The sequence below is a fragment of the Epinephelus fuscoguttatus genome, linkage group LG15, assembly GCF_011397635.1.
Source record: "Epinephelus fuscoguttatus linkage group LG15, E.fuscoguttatus.final_Chr_v1".
Taxonomy (NCBI): domain Eukaryota; kingdom Metazoa; phylum Chordata; class Actinopteri; order Perciformes; family Serranidae; genus Epinephelus; species Epinephelus fuscoguttatus.
The window spans coordinates 15,823,040-15,845,148 of record NC_064766.1 but is presented as its reverse complement, the minus strand read 5'-3'; the positions used below and the strand labels follow the sequence as shown (position 1 = coordinate 15,845,148).

The window sequence follows — 22,109 nt, the reverse complement described above, 5'->3', positions numbered from 1 at the left end:
ACAGCTGTGATAACAGTATATCAAATTTTATTGTCTATCCAACAATAGTGATCCCTTATGGTTTGTCAAACAATAACAGTTAACATCAGTGGATGACACTAATCAAGTCACTATTTAAATTCAGTCTGACAGTGATTTTAAATAGTGCAGTTACATTAATGCAAGTGCATTTATTTAAGACATCGGATTGCAATTTGATCCCATTCCAGACATGGCCTTCACAATGGCTTATTTAGGAAAGAACACTCTTTCATACAGAGCCATGTCTCAGTGTAAAAATGTCTTACAGCATTTGATTTTTCATGATAAAATAAATACAGGAAAAAAAAAATAAGCATGCAACTCTAAATAAGCCTCATTTCATGACGTGTTAACAATGCTGACAGACTAAAACAACATGAGAAACATAAGGAATGTTGGTGGAATGTATCGTCAAACATGGCTAAAGGCATTTAAAGATAAATCCTCTGTTATCTGTATTGCTCAGTCTCTTGACAGGTGGACAAAGGGCTCAAGCTAAGGTGTGTTTAAGGGCACAGAGAAGAGTTGTAAGAAAATTACAAAGTAAAAGAACGCTGACATTTCTTCACTGTGAGGTCATTTCAAAAGATGGGAGGGAGATAAAGGTTGCTTTAGAGAGAAATATTGCTATTATTACTATAATTACACTAATTACACAGCTGCTGCTATAAAATCAGCAACATTTTCACATATAAAAAAGTCTATAAAAAGCTGTGTGATACATCTGTTTATTAAAAATGACACAGCTGTAATGTGTGATTAAAACTGAGGGATTGTTTTAGGATTTAAAATGTGCACATACCATTTCATAACCAGTGTAATAGACCACTGATGACTACATTTGCTGCTCTGACAAGAAGAGCAACATTATGAGCTTTTAAGAGTGATGTCTCTCAGGGGGTGGGGGTGTGTGCAAAAGACTTAAACATCTGGAATCAATCACCAAGTCTTCATCATGCAAGAGGCAAGGTTCAGTGTTGAAAACTGCATTTCATGGATATCTCTACAAGATGACACACTAGTTTCACTTCTACACAATTACACTTTGTCCACCCCCCCGTTTGTGCTGGTTAAAGTTTGTCCAGTTTGCTTCTGAGGATATTAAGAAGTGTGCTGGGGAAGGAGGGAGTGTGAGTATGTGTGTGTGTGTGTGTGTGTGTGTGTGTTTGAGGGGAGGCAGGAGCAAAACTTAAAATCTTCCCTGCTTGGCGTCTCCGATGGCCCCCCAGACGTCAAAGACGAATTCATCAGGAAAGGCGAAGTCTCCAAGGGTTTCGTCTAACGCCATGGCAAATTCATCAGGATTCTTCTTGTCACGGCCGACCTCGACCATCGTAGCAGCTGGAGACACAAGAGCTTGACTGAAGAACTTTTCATAAATATGCTCACATCCTGACTTTCTCAGAGTGAGAGATTTTTCTACTTCCTAAATTAATTTCAACTAAGTCTAAAATTTGGTAACAGCGTTCCCTATACAAAAACATTTTTAAGGTGTAATTCAGCTGGGGGTTGAATCTTCAAAGTTATATTCATGATTTCACGGATGTCTACTGTCTGCCCTGAATTTTAAAAAATGCTTTCCAGGGTTGAAACCAGTGTTTAAATCCAGTATTTCTACACACTGCAATGGCCACTGCTCTAGCCTTCAAAGAACAGTTGAGTGGCATGATAAAATATTTTGTTTTTTCTGTAGAGAACACTATGTGACTAAATCATGGAGTAACATACAGACTGAAGTCACAGAGAGAGATAATCGAGGCCTAATTAACCAATCTAATCATCTACCTGACTTTCACCTCTGGGAATCAATAAAGGCTTATTTTATCTTATCGACTCTAAATGAACATAATGAGGCCACTCACAAGACAAATTATTTCGCAAGGTATCAGCTGCTTTCTTTCAGACCTCTGACATGAAAATTAGTTGGCCAGTGTAGTCCGGTAAAAAGTGAGTGCCATCTAGTTCCATTATATTCAAGAGAAGGCAGACATCCCTGCAGCCGATATCTCCAACACTCAGCAACTCACACCAAAACAATCTAGGCTGATACACAGCACTACAGCTAAGAGGAAAAATATGCATTTATTTATGATTTTGGGTTGAACTGTCCCATTAAGTATGACAAAACGCAGAGGCAAATCATCTTCGACCTCTCAGTAAGAATGAACAGCATACATTAGTATTGCACGGTTTGATATTGGCTCGTGAATATTTATACTCACCAAGTTCAGTGTCTCTGATGCCCATGTAGCTCTCAAGGAGGTCGTCCACTTTTTTTACTGCCTTCTCCTCAAATTCAGTTGGCTAGGAAACAACAAACAAGTCAGTTTTAATTATTCCCTTCTCAGTTTTACTGTGTTTTATTGCTGTAATGTTTGTGCACAGCACTTGACAGGATGATGTGTATTTTCATCTAAATATGATCAGGAGATCAGCCTGACTTTGGTTTATTATTCCAGATTATATCGATGAGGGGGGACAAACAGTACATGTAGATTACATGAGAATGTAGGGATGAGTATGTGCCATCTTTTGTTTGTTTCTATGTGGGTATCTTCAACAGAGAAAAGCCTTTAAGAATATATCGGCAGCAAAAAGGGACGATTTCCAGGCAGTCCTCACAAGACGAATCTGTAACAAGTGCCAACAGCTTCATGTCCAAAGATGGGGAAAAAGTCCTCTTTCCCAGAGTAGGACATCCATAACACTCGCATGCTTGAGTTGTGACACTTGAGTCTCAGCAGGATTACCTAAAGAAACTTACCTCCTCCTCTACAGTAGCTGGGCCCTTGGAGCGAAGTCTCAGAGTCCCCCTTCCTGTGCCGATCTTGTTGTCGGTAGGTTTGGCACCCTTTGACCTGGGCTCAAGCATTTCTGTCAACACGAAGAGAAACAATATTACACAATTATCTGGCAAACTGTCCCATTGCTGAAGTTGAAGGGTAATTTTGGTATGTTTAAACCTGGACGCTAGTTTTCCATGTTTTTGTATCCAAGTAACTAATGGGAACAACAATTTTCAAAATCCAGTACTGATCGAGAGGGGTGCTGAAGGCAGCTGACAAACAGGCTGTAATGTAATCACTCGGGGCATGTGCGCACTGTCAGTTTACATCTACTAACAGTGCTTGTTTTGCCTGTTAATGAAAAATCTAAGTGTCTAAAAGGATCCCTACAGAGATACATCTTCCCTACAGACCTGGGCTCACCATCACTAAACACACTAGATTCACAAAAACCATCTTGGTTTGTCTCTCCACTGTTCCAACAATCACCATCTGTGGTTTCATTGAAATAAACCCTTATTTTACCCTGTTAGATATGAAAATATGCTGGCTCTATACACGCTCATATGACTGTTTAAATAGAGTCTGGTGGCTTTGGCGATGGCATTTCAAAGCGGTTTCTGGTTGAACAAAAAGGACCTTACTCTTTAAAATAAAGGTCTATCTGCAGGAATCCTTTCTTTAACACTGTCACTTATAATAACAATCTGAGGTGGTTAGTGGAAAAAAACAAAACACTTTTAGTGGCGGTACAGTGAGGGTGCCCTGAGTGGTCACATTGCAGCCCATTTTGCAGCTGCCAGCTGCAGTCCGCTCGCTAAATACTGCATCAGTTTCAAAAATTGTTGTTTCCAATAGTCACCGAGACACAAAAACATCCTATATGAGCCTGCAAATGCACAAATGATCTCATACTGGGAAACACGGCAGCACAAGATCCTGTCCAGATGTGTCTGAATCCTGCGGGTGAATCTCCTGTCTTAAACCATGTGGGTCACTTGTGTTCATGCGGATGTGTCTGCACCTTTTCTGCATTTTGTGTCTCACTCACCAAAGGCCTTCATCGGCTCCACCAGTTTGAGGGTGAAGGACTTGTCTCTGGGCAGCTCTTTGAGCATGCGGGCGACCTCATAATGCCGCGTCCCGACGATGTTATGTCCATTAATGCACTCTACATGGTCGCCCACACAGATCACCTTCACCCCGTCCACGACACTGCCCTCTTTGATACGCTGCCATACAGAAGAAATCAGTGACAAAAGCAATTATATTATATATTCATGACACTCCACAGGACAAAAAAACAAAAGACAAGAGCACAAACAAACCAAGAGTGTGGGTAAAAATATCCTGCTGCAATGCTTCAGGAGTCTCCTGAGTTCCCTCTTTCATAATGTAATACCAGAAATTTCTCTTTTTTATGGGCCCACTGATGCACAACCACTTGACTTATTAAAAAATGCTTCCATGGAAAGCTTATTTCTGTATGAGACTTCAAAAGGTTTAAAAAAAAAAGAGAAAACAAACATTTGTGATGCAAATATATCTGCTCTACCTGCTTAGGAGCATCTTCACTGCTTTTATTATTTTGAATAATATTCTCCTGGTCTTTTTCTGCTCAGGAAGATAAAATATTTTACAGGGAACCTGTTCGTTTTAATTAATTTCCTCTGTTACCTTGAGCTACAGGCAGGTCTGGTAAATGCTTCCTGACCTACATTTAGTTCCATAAACCTCTGTAGTCAACAGTTTTCCACATCAGAAGGTGTAAAACAGTCCAGATGTGAGAGACAAGCTGCATGAGGCTGGACTGTTCATGTTGTTAAGAGTCTACAAGTTGTTAAAGAAGTTTAGATAGTTAAGTTTCAGACATCAAACCCCAAGGCTTAAGTGTCACAGTCAGTCAGGTTAATTGGCTGCAGTGCTGTTTGGGCATCACATGATGGCACATGTGAGCACTTTGTTATGCTGGAGTGAGATGACTGAGACCACATAAGCTCATTACAGTGTCTGCATCAACAGAGGCATAAGCTGAATTGTGATTTCCGCTAAGAAAGCAAATTTGTAAAGTTGTGACCAGAAAGTTCCTCTGAAGCAGGAATCAGTTGTCTGTTTTAATATTTCACTTTGCCAATCCAGATAAGAAACTGCATTGGTATTTTGATGCATTACTGTCCCAATAAACACAGTAGGAGAAAAGAAAAAAGACTAACAAATTCAAAATGGAAATTCAAAATTAAAAATATGCCCTTTTTTAATAACAAGTAAAATATATACGTTTAAAAAATGAAAACAGCTGTATATTGAGTGTGTGTGACAAATGTGCATTTCATTTACTACTTTACTTGAATAACATTGGTTTTATATGGGAGTAAATCTCTAGATGATAAAGAATTAGATGATTATTTGATTAGTTAAACAACAGATGATTAATAAATGACAACTTTCATAATGAGCTATCATTTGGGTTATTTTCCATCTAAAAGCATCTAACATTTATTAGTTTTATAAGTTTATAATAAGTGTTCTTGTATCACTAAGACTTATAGAAACGTAAATTAATTACCCGTGGTCTTCATGCTTTATTTTTTTAAACTGAAAAACTAATCAATAGATTCACAAAAAAAATGGTTGTTGCATCCACACATGAGAAACATAAACTAAATGTCTTGACCTGATTTTTTTATACATAACTTTGTCTGGAAAAAAAGGCAGACTTATTATTGATTTTTTTTAGTTTAAACCAATCAACACAGTTTACTGTTTAATCCTAGCCCTGCTTAATTTCTGACACTGGAATGAGCAAATGTTGAGACAGCCACTAACGAACAGGTACACAACATAAGTTCCTCTTCTTTACGTTTAATTCATTTCAATAATTCCCTTTTCTCATTGTGTGCCTGAGTGAGTATGTTACATTACTTGCAGGTGAAATAAAGGTCGATGTTGGTGAGCTTCTTCTTACCTTTATGAATGCATATCCCGCTCCGTTGTCCGTGATGGTGAGGCCCAGAGCATCTTCAGATTTATAAACTTCCACCTCTTTCTTGATCCCTTTGATGTGGGCGAAAATAAAATCCTCCAGTCCAATCTGCCCCCCCAGCAGTTTGTCCATGTCAATCTTGTGGGTGTTGAGGGTGCAGAACAGAATCTGTACACACAGACCAAAGTACACAGATATAGTACATTACAAGACTCAAAACATTACACATATTAGATAAAACTGAGCTAAAAGTGGTTTTAAAAACTACTTTGACTTTTAACATGCACCGAAACAGACTATTCATCATTTGTAATTTTACAAAAAAAAGAAGAAGAGGCCCCTCTGTGAAGAAAAGCCCCAGAAACATTTACATCTTTTATATAACATATAAAAAAACATTCCTGTTTTAGTCACAGTCTGAAAACGGAGCCAGATTATAAATAAGAGTGTCTGAGTGTAGATGACAGAGCACTGCCTCCGTATGCTAAATACAGGACTCATCAGAGAGCTCCGTCTTTAATGCAGCAGCCAAGTTATGCAGCTATGCCCTGCTCTACCCCACAGTGTCATCAGTGTGTGCTGTGTGTCTGTTTGAAATCCTGAGCCTGTGATGAAGCAAACAGGGGGAAAATGACCTTTCCTTCCTGTGCCAGAAATGCTTAAATCTGGATTCACACCTTGCGGTTGCCACGTCTTGGCAGGACAGAGCGAGGGAAATGTGAGCACCAGGAACACGATACATGAGTGGCCTGATTTAACAGCACTTTAAACAGAGACTGGACAGTGAAACCCAGGAGGAGGCTGGTGGATGTGAATCATTTATTGCGCTGTAACTCACCTAGACAGAAGCTATTAATAACATCTATTATATCTATTTACTCAGATAAATCATATCAGTTATGCCTTTATGCAACTTCTTTTGTGGAATCAGCTTATAGTGGGGCTTTGTGAAATACCGAGCCAGGATTTAGTGTCTGACTTCCGGGTTGCATGGCAGAAAGGAACTGATTCGTACTGGTTCATCAGGAGGATGACCTTTGTGCACCAATCAGCCTCTGGCAGCGAGGCCTGCCTTGTTTGGGCTTTTTTTTTCTTCCTGTGTACCAACAGGCGCTGTTCACACACACATTAGCCGACATGGCCTCGTGCGTTGCCTTGGGTTACCAGACAATAAAAGAATGGGATTATAATGGAGGGAGGCCACTGAAGGATGAGGGCAAAAAGAGAATGGGAGTATGGAGGAGGAGAGGAAGCCATGTTTGAGGCAAGGGAGGGGTGTACTGTAGATGAATTGATGGCTCTTTTCCATAACAGAGCCTGCCTCTCCCCTCCCAGGCCAGGGCATTACCCAAGAGTGAGTGGGAGGAACAGCAGCGGACGCCTACACCCGGTTACCAAGGCTGCTGACTACATTAAGCAGCTCTCAGCACTGCCTCTCCTCCCGCTGAGCTGACAGCCACAGCGTGCTCGCACCGCCGGGTATAGCTAAGATGCAGTGTCACACACACTGCAGAGTGACTGCCTCTCCTCGGACGACCTTACTCACGACGGCAGATACTACACCTCCCACAGCCTGCGCCACACTAACCAGAACCTTGATAACCACATGGGAGAGGGCAAGTGTTAGGAGAGGCAGTGCAATCTGTTCACCATCACCCCAGACAGAGCTACTCATGGGTCAACGCTTTCAAAAGAGGAGTAAAAATAGAATGGAGAGGAATCACACAATATAAGATATAAAAAAGGCATCGAGCCATGCATGAAACTAAAAGTACCCTCACATTACATTTTTATGGCATACAGTAATCATTTTTTGAATAGTAGTTTGTGTCCGATATATTTTTTCCATACAATGTTAAATTACCTAGTTAATAATTCTTAAAAGCTCCTTCATTGCAAAATACAGAATCAATGAATATGCAAATATTTTCCCTTTGTCGTAGAGACACACCCAACCTGTAAATTTACAATCAAGACTAAGACCAAACACACTGTTGTTAACAGTATTAAAAAAAGATAATTGAGCCATTGATTATATTACATATTGGTTGAGTGTGCTGTCTCAGCCTTGAACACTTATGGTTTGTTTTTTCTGTGTTGGTCTTGTTGCTCTATTGCTCTATTTTCTTTTCCCCACCTATATTTTCAATTCAAATTTTTACTCGTAAGATTCAGGGAAAACAAGCAGTGGAGCTGCGTCACACAGCAGAGGCCACATGTTTGATATATGAGGCATTTACAGTGTCTTTTAGTGCCTACTTTGCTAATGAGATGAGATGTGTCAGGATCTGTCTGATTCAGCTCAGAGGGTGACAGTTGGATTAATCACATCACACGTTTGCCGCACTGTCACTCATCAGAGCGCAGTGGTGCAATGTAACTGAACATTTACTCAAATTTTATATTACTTAATACTCCACTACATTACACCAATACATGTATTTGATATCCAAAGTCAGTAGTTACTTCGAAAATGAAGATGCTGCAATACATGATATATATGTTACAGCTCTGGTAGTTAACAGCTACACTCCTCCAAATGGTTGCTTTTAATGTAGGCCTACCCCAGGTTTTAACAGAACAATCTTCAAAAAGATCTAAAATTAGAAACACTTATATCCATTGATGAATTTAAGGGCATCATACAGAATGTGGTGACAGAGACATGTGCTTGTTTTTCTTCAGAGGCCACTATGTTTGAATAGTTATTGTTTTATTGTGGAATTTTTGTATTATATGTTGTATTTGTTGCATTTAAAATGTGTTTTGTTTGGCTGCTACCTTAGCGAGGTCTCTCGTGTAAAGGAGATTTTCAAACTCAGTGAGACTTCCTGGTTAAATTAAGGTTCAATTAAAAAAATAAAATAAAAATAAGCTTACAAAATATACAATGCACAACAGTATATTTATCTTCACTTTGACATCCTACATTAAAATGATTTTTACACATGAATACATATATAACGCTCAGCATAATGAGCACTTTTGTACTTTAACTTGAATACAATATGTGCTTTTACATGTTGAAACTGTGTTGTAATGTGAGTGTATTTTGTAGCCAATGCTTACCACCTCTGCTAAACCATTTCCTGTTGGATATTGGATACTCTGAGATATTTACTAGTTTTTAAGACAGCACTCATTACTTTGTAACTAAAGTTTTGATCTCAACATCTTGCCGCTGAAACAATTAGTGGATTGATTAACGATTCAAGACAATTAATCACCAGCAAGGGTGTAGGTTTTGTTTCCACATTGCAAATATGAAACCCCCAAAATCCACGCCTATGATCATCAGCAATTTTAACCACTTTCAGCTTCTCAAATGTTTGTCAAAATTAAACTCTGAAGATGTTATCTAAGGCTCTAGGGAATTGTAATGGACATTTCCATGATTTTCTGACATTTCATTAATCTACTAATCACAAAATAATCATCATAACGTTGCATAATAATGGTGAATTCATTTGTTAGTTGCATCGCTACTTACAACCCAAAGGAGAGGCTGCGTTTTAATCTTAAGTTATTCCTTTTGACTGTACCAGTGTGCACTACAACACAACTATTCATCTAATGACTGTGCTGAAAAAGAAGTAACCTTTGTGCTGCAGTTTTGTTCCCCTTTAGTGTGGGCAACCAGTCCCCCAGCTCTAAAAATAAATTGCAATTCAACAGAATGAAAGAGATTTGTCAAACAGATATTGTGCAATAACATAAAAGTAAAAGTACATCTAATGAATGTTACAAATCTCCGCCCACATGTATTCTCCAAACAGATCACTTCTCCCACCTGTGTTTGAAGAAAGGTAGGATAAGTACCGCCTTTAATTGTATCTCTCTCTGAGTTATGACCTGCATTAAAACAGTGTGGACTTGGGAAACCTGTTTCTTTGGTAACTGAGCGTCTGTCCATTAACAGCCTCTTCAACAGATCTTTTAATGGCAGGAAAGAGGGTTAGAGAGATTAAACAGAGGGTACCATACTTTCAGAGGGGAATTACTCATGTGTAACCAGTGGACTCATGTTCTTCTCCTTTCCTGTCCTCGTCTACTGTTATTTCTGTGTCGCATGATTTTTAGTAGTTAGTTAGCAGGGAATGCTGATGTCAGCTGTGTGTATTGTAGTGTGGCTGTGTTTTCAACAGGATATCACATCCATCAGCATTTAAGCCGGTGTAATCATTTACCTGACTGCGGATGTGAGATTCCTCAGAATGACAGCTGAGGGTTTGTCTCATAAAGGTGGCTCAGAGAAGCAGAGCTCACGATGAAAAGCACGTCTGAGTGAGTCTGGCGAACTCAACCAATATTGATCTCTTTCATAAAGCCAGGGCAACTGTGATCCTAGTTTTCCAGCACTAATCACATCATTTCACAGCAATACAAAATGAACATGTGAGGACTAAACTGTGACGTTCACACATACTGAATATAATATGAAGAGTAAAATACTGCAGCAAAAGCAAGCAAAACCATTGCAATAAGGTAAGTTTCTTTGTATAATTTCTGAAAATAAAAGGAATAGATATTACATGATCATTCAGAGCTGTGCACAACATTCAGAGCATATCTATGATTCAGTGTCTGAGCTGGGAGTCCCTGAACACAGCTCTCAACATGGAGGGGACTGAGCCAACAGCAAGCAGATAACTGTGCTAACAGTGTGAACAGTGCTAACAATAGCCCTTTTTAGATAGGAATTGTGCAAATTTGCAGGAAAGCCCTATCAGTCTTTTTTCAGCATTGGCAGTATAAAAACAAAATCGTGGCGGAAAATTGCCACCTACCTACTTTTGTTTATACAGAATGCGCCTTTTTCGGGGCAATGGGGGGCGTGAGCAAGTAACAAAACATGTAGCACAGCGTCTGACGTAAACAGTGACGTGGGAGGGAAGCCGCGGCTAGTCAGGTGGCGGTAGTCAGATGCCGATTCTCTCTCGTTCCTCACCGCCTCTGTCATCTGACGGTTAATGGCCTCTTCGTTTGCGAGGGCAAGGAGGGTGCGCTATTCCTTGTCTCCTCAGTTGCTCATCTTTACAGTGTCTCAGGTTTGCGTTTCCCTCTTGCTACTAGCTGCTTGCTAATTCCTGCTATCAGCTGTTTCCTGTTTATCCACTGCCTGTGGCTCGCACGTGCGGCATCATCAACAGCTTCTCCCATAAGTCTTCAACAGCCCCTCCTGTTGCGGAAGGACGTCTTGGTCTGTTTAAACTAAAAGGGTTCCGCCAATATGACTACCCTACGAGGCAGAAAATTGGCACCTCGGATCAACGTGCCCTTCCACCTCTGTGTGTCTAAACGCTCGCAGCAACATTCGCGGAAAATCTGGCAGTGTTAAAGGGGCTATTGGCAACAGTGCTGATATAGCTAACAGTGTTAACATGAGGGGGGAAACAGAGGGTGGGTGCTACACTTTGCAACTACGCTGTTCTGCTACAATGGGTTGGGACAGCAGTAACCATCATATGAGAAAGTAGGTAGCCAGTGAAATAAACACTCACAGGGATTCACAGGGACTCACGTGCACCAACTTGCACATGCACCTAGACCGTCTAAGGACCGTCTTGCGTCAGAGGGAAGGTGACTTCATTCTCTGCTCAGGATGTCATTACTCCACCATTCTTTACATAGCAAATATTTGTCTGCTGCTATATCAATGTTTTGAATGTCATATAGCGCTCCTACTGTATAAACAACTTTAAGGCATCAAATAGGACGACAGCTAGGTCATTTATTTTACAGTAGAATAATAAGATAAACATTCTATAAAAATGTGACACTTTAGGATTTGTGTGTGACTCAACTAAATACTGTTTAAATACCTTCATATGGTTCTCTGCTTCTTAATGTGTTTTTAATAGACAGATTTCTGGGTGTCTGATTCTTTACTTTTATTTATTAATTGTGAAAATGATACTAACTATTAGGCTATAGTCAGGGATCTAAGGATCCAGGCATGCTACTGCAAAATTTACATTACATACACTGCTACATGTAGCTACATGCTAACATCTGGGAACTATGTAATCTTGGGTGCCAGCGTAGTTAATGTCTGCCTAATGTCGGATCACATAACTGCCAGAACAGGTTTGGTTATGGGAAATTTGGGGTTTAGAAGATTTTCTTGATGATTTTTACCGGTAGAAAGTGCCACTATACTCTGTTACAGTAATTCCCCAGCTAATGATGGTGCAATGACGCCAAGATACAGAAGACCCAGAAATGCTGATCAATCAGAACACTGGGCTTTTTCGAGGGGGGGGGGGGGGGGATTTACAGAGACATGCACTAAAACAGAGTGTTTCAGACAGAGGGTGAATACAGGTGTTACAGTACAGTCAAAATAGCTTTTGTCAAAAAGTGATGGATTGACTTGTGGTGATAACAGTACAGAGGAGAAACTGAAAAGAAAACTGTCAGATTGGTTGTAATACTGGTTCAGCAGGTTTATCGAACAGAATTTCCTGAAAATTAACCAGAATGACAGAAGTAAGCCTGGTTTAACGGGTAATCTTGCTTTCAATAACACCTCTCTGGAAGCTTAAAGAAAACACTGAAATCCATTTGAATTAAACAACTGATTACTGAATGTGTTGATGAAACAATGCAGCTACTGCAGCTCTGTTAGAGACTATTTACAGCTACAAAGGGAGGGAGAGTGGGCTGTGTGGTAACCAGAGGTCAGACTGTCTCTCTCTAATACATCACTACACCTGTCCCAGACAGATGATAACAAATATTGGGTTTTATCTGTGGTTGTTTTGTCTTCGCCACCACATCAATCCTCAGAGAGACTGATGGAAACCTGAACTTGCCTCTGAATAAACCTGCCGTTGTTGTTCTGTGGGCTCAGCTGCCCTAGCAACACTTTCCTCTGCATCGCTGCCGGTAAACAACCACTTCAATCGCCATAAAACCACATCCAGTCCAGTCAGTGGTGAGCACACACACCTGGGGTCTGTTTCTGCAGCCTCACACACACCGACACACACACACACACTCTCCTCGTTAGCTTCACACTTGTTTCTCACAGTGGTGCTCATTTGCTTGTCACATGTGTAATGAAGCACAATTACCAGTAACCACATCTTCACTGGAATCATGTTGCAGGATAATTTCAGAACGTGTTATTAGCTACGAATACAATATAACTGGGCTTGTTTACTATGTGAGGAAATAACAGTGGTTTTAACTGGTCAAAAAGACATTTAAGATTATAGTGAACATCAAAACAAAATATTGGTTTACACAAGAGGGGAAAACACCAGCTTTCTTGTCTAATACAATAAAATAATCCCACTGATAATTTACATTGGTTTGCATGTTTTAGCTCATATTCTGCACATCACTATACTTAACTGATATTTTTCTTACCATTTGGTTTCTAGCAGACTTTTGAAACTTGTTTGAGCTGCTGAGATGAGCATTCACTGGTTCCAGTTTCTCAAAATGGAGGGTTTAACCAAACAAGTAAACATACAAAACATACAGCCCAATTGACAGATTTCTTGATAATAATAAAAAATGGTTGGTTGCAGCACTTAATAAAAACATCAAAAGGTTTGTAGTTGTGAAGCCACTACAAGCCTTTATGAATCCTAATCCATAGAAGTTCTTTCTGTCTAAGTGTTAAATTAGTGTTTTTCTTTTCTTTTATGTCAGACAAGATAAGGTTTGTTTTTACCTTGACATGTTTCTTCCAGGAAGACACCCGTTGAAACATGTCAAGGTAAAAACAAACCTTATCCTGTCTGATATAAAAGAAAAGAAAACACTACTTTATGGATCCTGTCTGAAAACAAAGACTGTATAGAGATATACAAATAGATAGATGCTATCATATATTGACTTACTTTGGAGTCATACTGTGATGATATGGACACATTGTGTTATACAAAATCATCCTAATTAAACATTCTACACACATTTTCATTCTGAACTCCCAATATGAAGTTCTTGTTATTTATCATGTGTGAAGAGTTGTGTCCGATGTAATGCTTAACAGCAAAAACAAATTTCATTACACTGATTATTATGTCATTTTGCATATATTTGGTATGTTGTGATACACACTAGGTGGCCACTTTTTTACAGTAGTTACACCAATGAAATATGATGAAATCCCATATTTTAGCTCAGCTGTATATTCTACATACTTACATAGATGATAATTAATCATATGATGATGATAATTTACCTACAGTATATGTTTATTATTAAGGTTGTAGGTTGCAGTGGTGTTGAACATTATATTGAGAGGTGTGTCAGATGTTTTGATCACACACATATACAGACATGAGGGGGAAGATCATTGCAACACATTTGAATATAATACAGTCCAGTTCAACACCTTTACCAATTACAGCCTCAGTGATATGCTTTAGATTTCAGATTTCTCTGAAAGTTTTTATAAAAAATGGCCATTATAAGCTTAATAAAGGTAGATTAGGTGTCAGAGCAAGTGCTTATGCTCATTTCATGGTCAACAACAAAAGCTCACTTAGCATTCTCTACATACAAAAGAATAGATAAATCTACACATCAATCCATTTATCAGGTCATCCAAAGTATGCGCTATGTACAACATCTATAAGTGATTGCAGGAGCTCAGCTTACACAAACAGCAGACTCAAGCTCCATCAAATGAGATTGTTTCACCTAATCCCACCTAATAATGTCTGGCTGCAGACTTGGAAGTACAGCCACCTTCAAATCTGCAAAACAAAAGCAAGATGTGTGGTTCTGTGATGCATGACTGCAGCATAAATATTCAAACTGTAGGCAAATGGCTGTGTTTCTGGTCAGCAGGTGGACGAGAAGCAAATTCACAGTGAGAGCCACACCTCAAACTCTACAGCTATAGGGCCTATAACCAGACTTTGACCTGAACACATAAAAAGATAATTCCTCATCTAAACACTACAACAGTACATTCATGTCTTGCTGGCTGAGATAACACAGAAACTGAAGTGAGTTTACATAACATCTGCTCTGTAACACCTTTACTTTTAGTGTATTTGCTATTTGAGATGTCATTTCACTCAGACAAATTCCTTTCAATCACTTCTGCTTCTTTAAAAAACTGACAGAGCTTTAGTGCAACATAAGAACTAATGTCTCATTAAAGGCACAACAATAGCTGCTCACAGTCAAACCAGACATGCTTTAATGCAATGTGATGTCTGTTTGGAAAGAAATGTGTCACCTACTAGAGGCCATGAGCACAACGAAGACAATGCCATTGTTTATTACATAATTCATATCAGCATCAGCCAATCCCTCGCGTAACCTCAGAGCCACTGGTTTCCAAACAACCACAGACAAATGGTTTCTGGGTGGCTCCGTGTGTGACTATTTTGTCCTCCAGTTTACTTTAGTGTTACACTACATTGAAATTAAGCACTTCCTCAATGGGTGTTAATGATTTGTGTTTTCACAGCAGGTATTTTAGATATTAAGAGTAGATTATTTTCCATTATTATTAAAGGTATACTATGCAGGATTTTCTATAAACGAAAAACAATATCTAGATCACACAAAAGTTATACGTCTCAATCATCAAATGTGACCCACTAGAAAAGTGGTGGTGTATTTATTTGCTAGGACCCTGACCTCTGCCTGTATTTCCTTTTTATTTTGCTGTGTTCGGGACTTTCTGTGCGTGTAGCCTCCAGCCAATAACAGCACACAGGTGAGGTCGGGACTTTATTAAATGGTAGCAACCAGGTGTCAGACAAGTAGCAGCACAAATCCAAGAGGACGCTACAAAAATCGCAGACACAGCACGGACAATACGTGAATACAGTGGGGCAAAACTTCAAGCAGACAAAGCTCGTTCCAATAAGAGCATGAATCTGGGGTTGGCTTTCGCTCTCACTATCGCTGGCAAGCACTGAAGAAGAGGATGAAGATGCAGAGCGACATGAGTGTTTTCTGTTTGACAGGTAGGTGCCAGCGGTTAGCTTAGTAAGTATGCTAACTATTGCCTCTCTATTATAACAAGTGTAACATTCTTACATTAACAACTTGCAGTGTGCATACAAGCAGTGTAGGGGGGAGGGGCCAAGTTTGAATGTTGTGTTTACAAACAACAGCCGCAATTCCTGCATCATATACCTGGTTCCCAGCTGGTCCAGCCACAGGGTCCAGATTTCTCCTTAGTCATTAGTTCTAGGTCCCATGATTTAATATATTCAGTATCATACTTGTGTTTGGCCATGTTGTTGAGCTGTCTCTGGCAAGAAGCTGTGGGTTAGTCACTCACTCTACAGCACAAAACAGCACCTCATACTAAAAGCTCTGCACTGCAAATTTTCTGTACTTAAAAATAAATGATTAAGTGATTTTTGTGTTTTTTTTACAAACTTGACATATTTGCGAGTCACTTGCGGTCCATTCAGAATGGGCCTGCGACCCACTTTCGGACCACAACCCACCAGTTGGGAACCACTTGCTTTAAGGCAACTGTTGTCAGTTTATATCACTATATTTACTACATTTTAATCTGAACGCTGCAGAATTGACATTGGTGTTTGAATTAAGCAACCTGTAAGTGCTGTGGTGTAAAGCCTGAGAGAAAATGTTTCAATCACCTTTTTCGTAAGAAGAAAGTTGTTACTGCTATTCTGACATTCTGAAGAAAATTATACCAGAAAATCAGGAGAAAATTAAATAAGCACATATTACTTAAACTTACAATGATAACTCAAAACACCTGTCTTAACTGGATATGCAATTTTACTGACATGTTTACAAATGTGAAAGAAAAAACTGAAGCCATTTTAGACTATATCTTCTCTGTGATGTGCCAAAATAAAAGCATTATCTCTGCTTCATATGTAATTTCATTTTATTTCCAGCTGTTTTTAAGATGTGTTAATATGTAAATATATCTAAAGGATAGCTACTTACAATATTAAAGCCATACAGATTCAAGTCTGTACCAGAGCTAGAGCAGATGGCACATTCAACATATGTCTGATGCTCAGTGCGAAATTTTGAGTGCAGACTGCATTTGACAGTTTTGTAATGAATAACATGGCGAGCACTGGAACATCAACACTTCCTCCTTACCCTCAATACTGAGCCAGACATGTATCCTTAGCATCGAGTATCAAAAACTATCAGGTATCATAAAGTAAAGTTGGCATCAAATGCTTGGCCAGATTATTAGCCTTGTTTATTATTAATTTATTTGTCAGGTATTTCATAAATGTGCAACTTGTAATTAGGGAAAGTTAATGTTCAGCTGCTTCTTGTGTTACAACATTAAACACCAATGCAGTGAAAACTTTGGCATATTCAGCTAAATGAAAATGACAACTGAAACACTATCCAGCAGCAATTTACAATTACTGCATTATCAATTAACCTGCAGGTTATTTTCTCAACTGATAAATTATTGATAGCTCCATATCAATAGCAAAATGCCTATTGCAGTTTCCCAGAGTCCAAGTTAATATCTTCAAATCCTCGAACAAGAAAAACTTAAACTTTGAATTAAGTATCGATAAGAAATTAAACTTCTAACTTAATCTCTTTAAAGCTGTGTTTTGTACACTAATAACACTTCGCTAATGCTGTCTCATAAATGCCTGCAGTAAATCCCGTCTTTATGACATTTATAAGGTTCAGTTTTTGTTTTTGGTGTCAGTTAAACTTGGGGGTCATTTGGAGCCTGGCGTTTGTGCTGAGAGAGGTGTTTCTAACATTTAGTCTGCCTTCATGTATATAAATTGAGTAGGCGAAATACCAGAAACACCTCACAGTGCAATGAGAAAAAAGTACATTTGGGTAGCACATTTGAGGGATATCATATCGTCACCAGTGTCCAGCCCTACTTACAGGTATTCATTAAAAATTAGACTTCCGTTGGGAAGTAACAAGACTTTGATCTGTCAGTGCTGATATCAGGTCATGTCCGGTCACAATGGGCAGCAGAGTCACATGTGAGAGGGGTTTGGTGGTGTTTATGGAGGGAGGCGGCCCTGGGCAGAGCTGCTCCCCTGGGTCCTGTGGGACGCCTCTGGCTTTGGCTGGGACAAGTTATCTAGTTAGATTTGAGGCGATGCCCACTGAGCCGGACGTGAGGGACTTCCTGTGGTAAAAACTGTGGAGTCCAACAACTCATACTCCATCCGCATGTCTGTCTGCATCTGTCTTTGTGTGGCTATCTATGCCCCAGTTCTGAATAAGCCAACATCCTCAATGGCACACATACTTTCTACATCAAAGAATGCCAATGTGACATAACCACTTAACAGGACAGAGTGAGATGTTGAAATTTGGGTTGTTATTTTCTTCCGCTACCTGCTTGGCACTGCCTCGGTGGAGTGGGTGGATTCAAAGGTCTGGACACATGCAATGCTTGGCAAGCTTTGAGGCATTATTTCAGCAAGGAACTTTTTTTCCCTTTATGTGGCAACTACAAAAATAAATGTGTTTCTTTACTGATCCAAGTACAGTAGATCCTCATTTGTCCCCCTTTACAGACAGGTCAAAGGTCCAGAACAGTTACAGAACAGTACTCCGAGAGCTGGTACAATTTTGATGTCTTGCTCAAAGACACTTTAGCAAGGCAGTGCATGCAGACATGGAGGTTTGAATCTGTTCCTCCAACACAAGCTGCTAAAATCAGCTAAAATCCCAAATCTCTTTAGCTCCTGTGTAGTACAGTGCTTGCTGTTACTAAAGAACACATCTCGAGGCAGTTTCTGTACTAACAAGTCTAGACAGATGCAGAAAGGCTTTAATGAGGTATACTGATAAACATGATGGAACAAATAGAAAAATGCCTGGTATCCCATTCAGAAAAAAAAAACCCTGCAGATTTTGAGCCTCATTACAGATATTTTGTACCATCAAATCAGAAAGACTGTGGCCAGAATCATGTACATTGTTAAGTGATTGTGTAATACATTGTGTATCAATGCCACTGGGACAAATTCCTTTCCAATTATTGCACTCGTTGAATGAAGTGACTGTATCTCTTCATTTCAAGCGGGGGAAGGAAGTTCACGTCTCCAGGCTGATAACAGGCTGCCCTGCTAGCCTATCTAGTCATATTTCAGGCTGACAAAAGCCAAACATGCCACTCACACTTTCCTTTGAAAAGAAGAGCTTAAGCCGTCTGGGCTTACAGGAGGACACAGAACCTGCTTTTGTTTTCGGGACCTCCACAGTCTACACGTAGCTTTTGCTTCCTATTGGAATCCGATGCTGAGTGAACAACTGTATCTAAAAATAGGGATAATTTGTCAGGTATCCAGTGACCTCATAACGTAGATAAGACACCAATCTATCTCAGTACTTGTGGGGTTGAAGGTGTGCAGGCTGGCAGGGCGTGCCTTTACAAACACCAGCTTGCTTTGACTCGAGACAATCAAAGTTGACTTTTAATGGCCACCACGGGGCTAATCTCTTAGAAAAGCCACTTAGAAAACTGTTTACCCAGGCCTTTACTGCAACTACTCATTCATCATCGCACTGGTAAAAGAAGTATTAAAGATTCTACGTAAAGAGCAATACCGCAATTTTAAATACTCCATTATAAGTAAAAGTATTTAAAAATGTACTCATGTACAAGTATTTAAGTATAATCGGTAAAAATGTATGTATAGAAGTAGTCATTTTGCAGAAAAATGTCTCCTGTACCTGATTTAATATCATGCATCTTTATTAGATTAATGACACTAATAAATCAATGAGTGAGTAAAATTTTACTGTTGTGGCTGGTCAAGGTAGAGCTAGTTTTAATAACATAGACCTACAGCTGGGTCTTTTATTCAGAGATATTTAGTCTGTGGGGTCGTGATGTGATTAATAATTTTAATTTTTTTTAAATTTTATATACTTTATTAATCCCCGAGGGGAAATTCAATTTTTTTAGGGTAGGGAAGAAGAAAATCAAGTTGAGCTACATAAAGTTGCACTCATTATTTTGACTTTTTTGTAATCTTAGTGTCCTTTAATGAGTGATAACTTGATCTCATCAGGCCTCAAACACTTGTATGTATATGTGAGGTTTAAAGGGCAAATGTTGGATTGTGTGGAACTGTCACATCTGAAATAGGGTCAAGGGGCCCCAACTAAAAGCTGCCAGAGCCCCTTGTCCCATTTGGATTGTATTTTATAAATTTATCATAGTGTCATTACCTTAAAATGAAAAGAAACTAGTTGCAACACATGTCAAATAAATGTAGTGAGGTGAAAATATAATATTTTCCTATAAAATGTAAAGTATAAAGTAGTGTAAAATGGAAATACTCAAGTAAAGTACTGTACATGAGTAGAAACAAGTGTCTGTGTGGATACTTTGAGTTGAACACTAAATCACCCACATGACTTTTTTCCCTCCTTTAACCACAGGTGAGTTCTTACCTCAGGTGGGCTTATATTAAACGCTTCTGCTATTTTTGCATACAACTCCTTGACATTGGAGAATCCCTCGATCCTGCCGGTGGGGCTTCCGTGAGCCAGCTGCGTGTGGAACACCAGTTTGGGCCGCAGGTTGGCAGGTGGAGGCGGCAGCCCCGCTCCGTTCACGGCGGATTTAGACAAGCTCCCGGCACCTGCGTGTCCGCCGCCGACCTCCTCGTTTTCCACCAAATGCTCCTTCGTCGACCTGTTTTTCTTCCTCCATGGTCCCAATGGCATCTTTTGCTGTTATTTGTTTGTTTCTCGACGTTGGAAGTGTAAAGTCCGAGCCGCTGCTAGAACATTGAAGTAGCTAACCTGTTGAGTTCCAAGCCCAACGGTCGTGTTGTCCTTATTTACTTCCTTCTTTACTCCGAGCTTTCCTAAATGCCTTCCTTCCTTTCTTCCTTCCTTCCGCGACACACTTTTCCTTTTCCTCACCTGTCCCACAGCTTAGATGTGTTCTTCGACAGTGGCTCGGCACTCGCTGGGTGAATAAATGGTGTGAATATTCAACAGGTAGGTGGCGGTGAGTGTGGGATAAACTCTGACACAACCTGCTGGCTGCTGCTCGGCTAACAATAGCTACTCTGTTTGTCTATCAGCGTGCCGCGGGACGCAGGCGCACTGGGACCGAGCCGGGCTCAGTCCCAGTGCACCTGCACCCCATCACAGGGGATCACTGTAAAACAATTACTCAGGTATTTTTTAAAACACGTACTGCAAGTTACTATAGGTTAAAGTGGCCTGAATTATACATGCACACTAGTAGTGGAAGGTGACTGAGTACATTTACTCAAACACTGTATTTAAGTACAATTTTGACATACTTGTACTTCATTGTATCCCACTTTATAGGCTCTTTCTACATTACTACATTTTTGAGGCAAATATTGTACTTTTTACCTCACTACTTTCATTTTACACTTGTAGATATCAGTTAATTTGTACGTTAAAAAACGTATGCTATGCTTATGCAGTACTATAATCTACCCAGTAGTGTACAAAAAGTATCTACAACTGGCTCCACATTGATGAACTACAACATTAAAATGCTCTGACATGTATTTTTAGTGATAAAAACACAAATATATAATATTCTAAAACAATATAACCCTTTGAAAGGAGCCTTTCTGCGCAATGGGTACATTTTGCTGATAGTGCTTATGTACTTTTATTCAAGTAAAATTTGAATCCTGGAGTTTTACATGTCATGGAGTATTTTTAGACTGTCATATTTAATTTTTTAGTTGAGTGAAGTATCCGAGTACTTCTTCCACCACCGTACTGTACAATTTTGAGGTATTTGTACTTTACTTATTTTCATTTTATGCTACTTTACATTTTGGAGGCAATTTTTTTTACACTACTACATTTATTTGGTAGATTTAGCTACTTTTCAGAGTCAGAATAATAATACAAAATACACATCAACTAATAAATTATGAGGCATTATGAGAGGTTAAGATACCAAGCAGTACTTAAAGTAATTAAAATTAGCTCAAACTTTACCAGCTACAACATTAAAGTGATGAACACATGAGTGTATCGCTAATTATAATTCGGAAATATAATCTGAAATGGGCTGCTTTGCATTATGTGTACTTTTACTTTCATTAGTTTAAGAATCTTTTAATGCTAATACAGGAACTTTTGTACTTTTACTTGAGTACGATTTTGAATGCAGGGCTTTTACTTGTAACAAGGTATTTTTACAATGTAGTATGCTACTTTTATGTCAGTAAAAGGTCTGAATGTTTCTTCCACCACTGCTGCACACAGAAAAACTGGTTTCTTGGTAAAGGATTGCTCAAGTCTGTGGGAGTAGCTACAGTCAATAGATAGACAGACAGATAGACAGAAAAAGACACAGACAGATGAATTTGGTATGACTTTGGTGGGAA

At 39.3% G+C, this 22,109-nt stretch overlaps 1 protein-coding gene across 1 annotated transcript; it reads right to left on the bottom strand.

The window, feature by feature from the left end:
* Positions 1-10: 10 nt before the first annotated feature.
* gipc2 (GIPC PDZ domain containing family, member 2) lies at positions 11-20,795 on the bottom strand. The gene is made up of 6 exons (XM_049597555.1): positions 20,170-20,795; positions 5,773-5,958; positions 3,859-4,039; positions 2,786-2,895; positions 2,244-2,325; positions 11-1,362 (listed from the first exon to the last, which is right to left on the bottom strand). Exons 1-6 carry the CDS (start codon positions 20,443-20,445, stop codon positions 1,211-1,213), a joined length of 987 nt encoding a protein of 328 aa, XP_049453512.1. The 5' UTR covers positions 20,446-20,795; the 3' UTR covers positions 11-1,210.
* Positions 20,796-22,109: the final 1,314 nt, after the last annotated feature.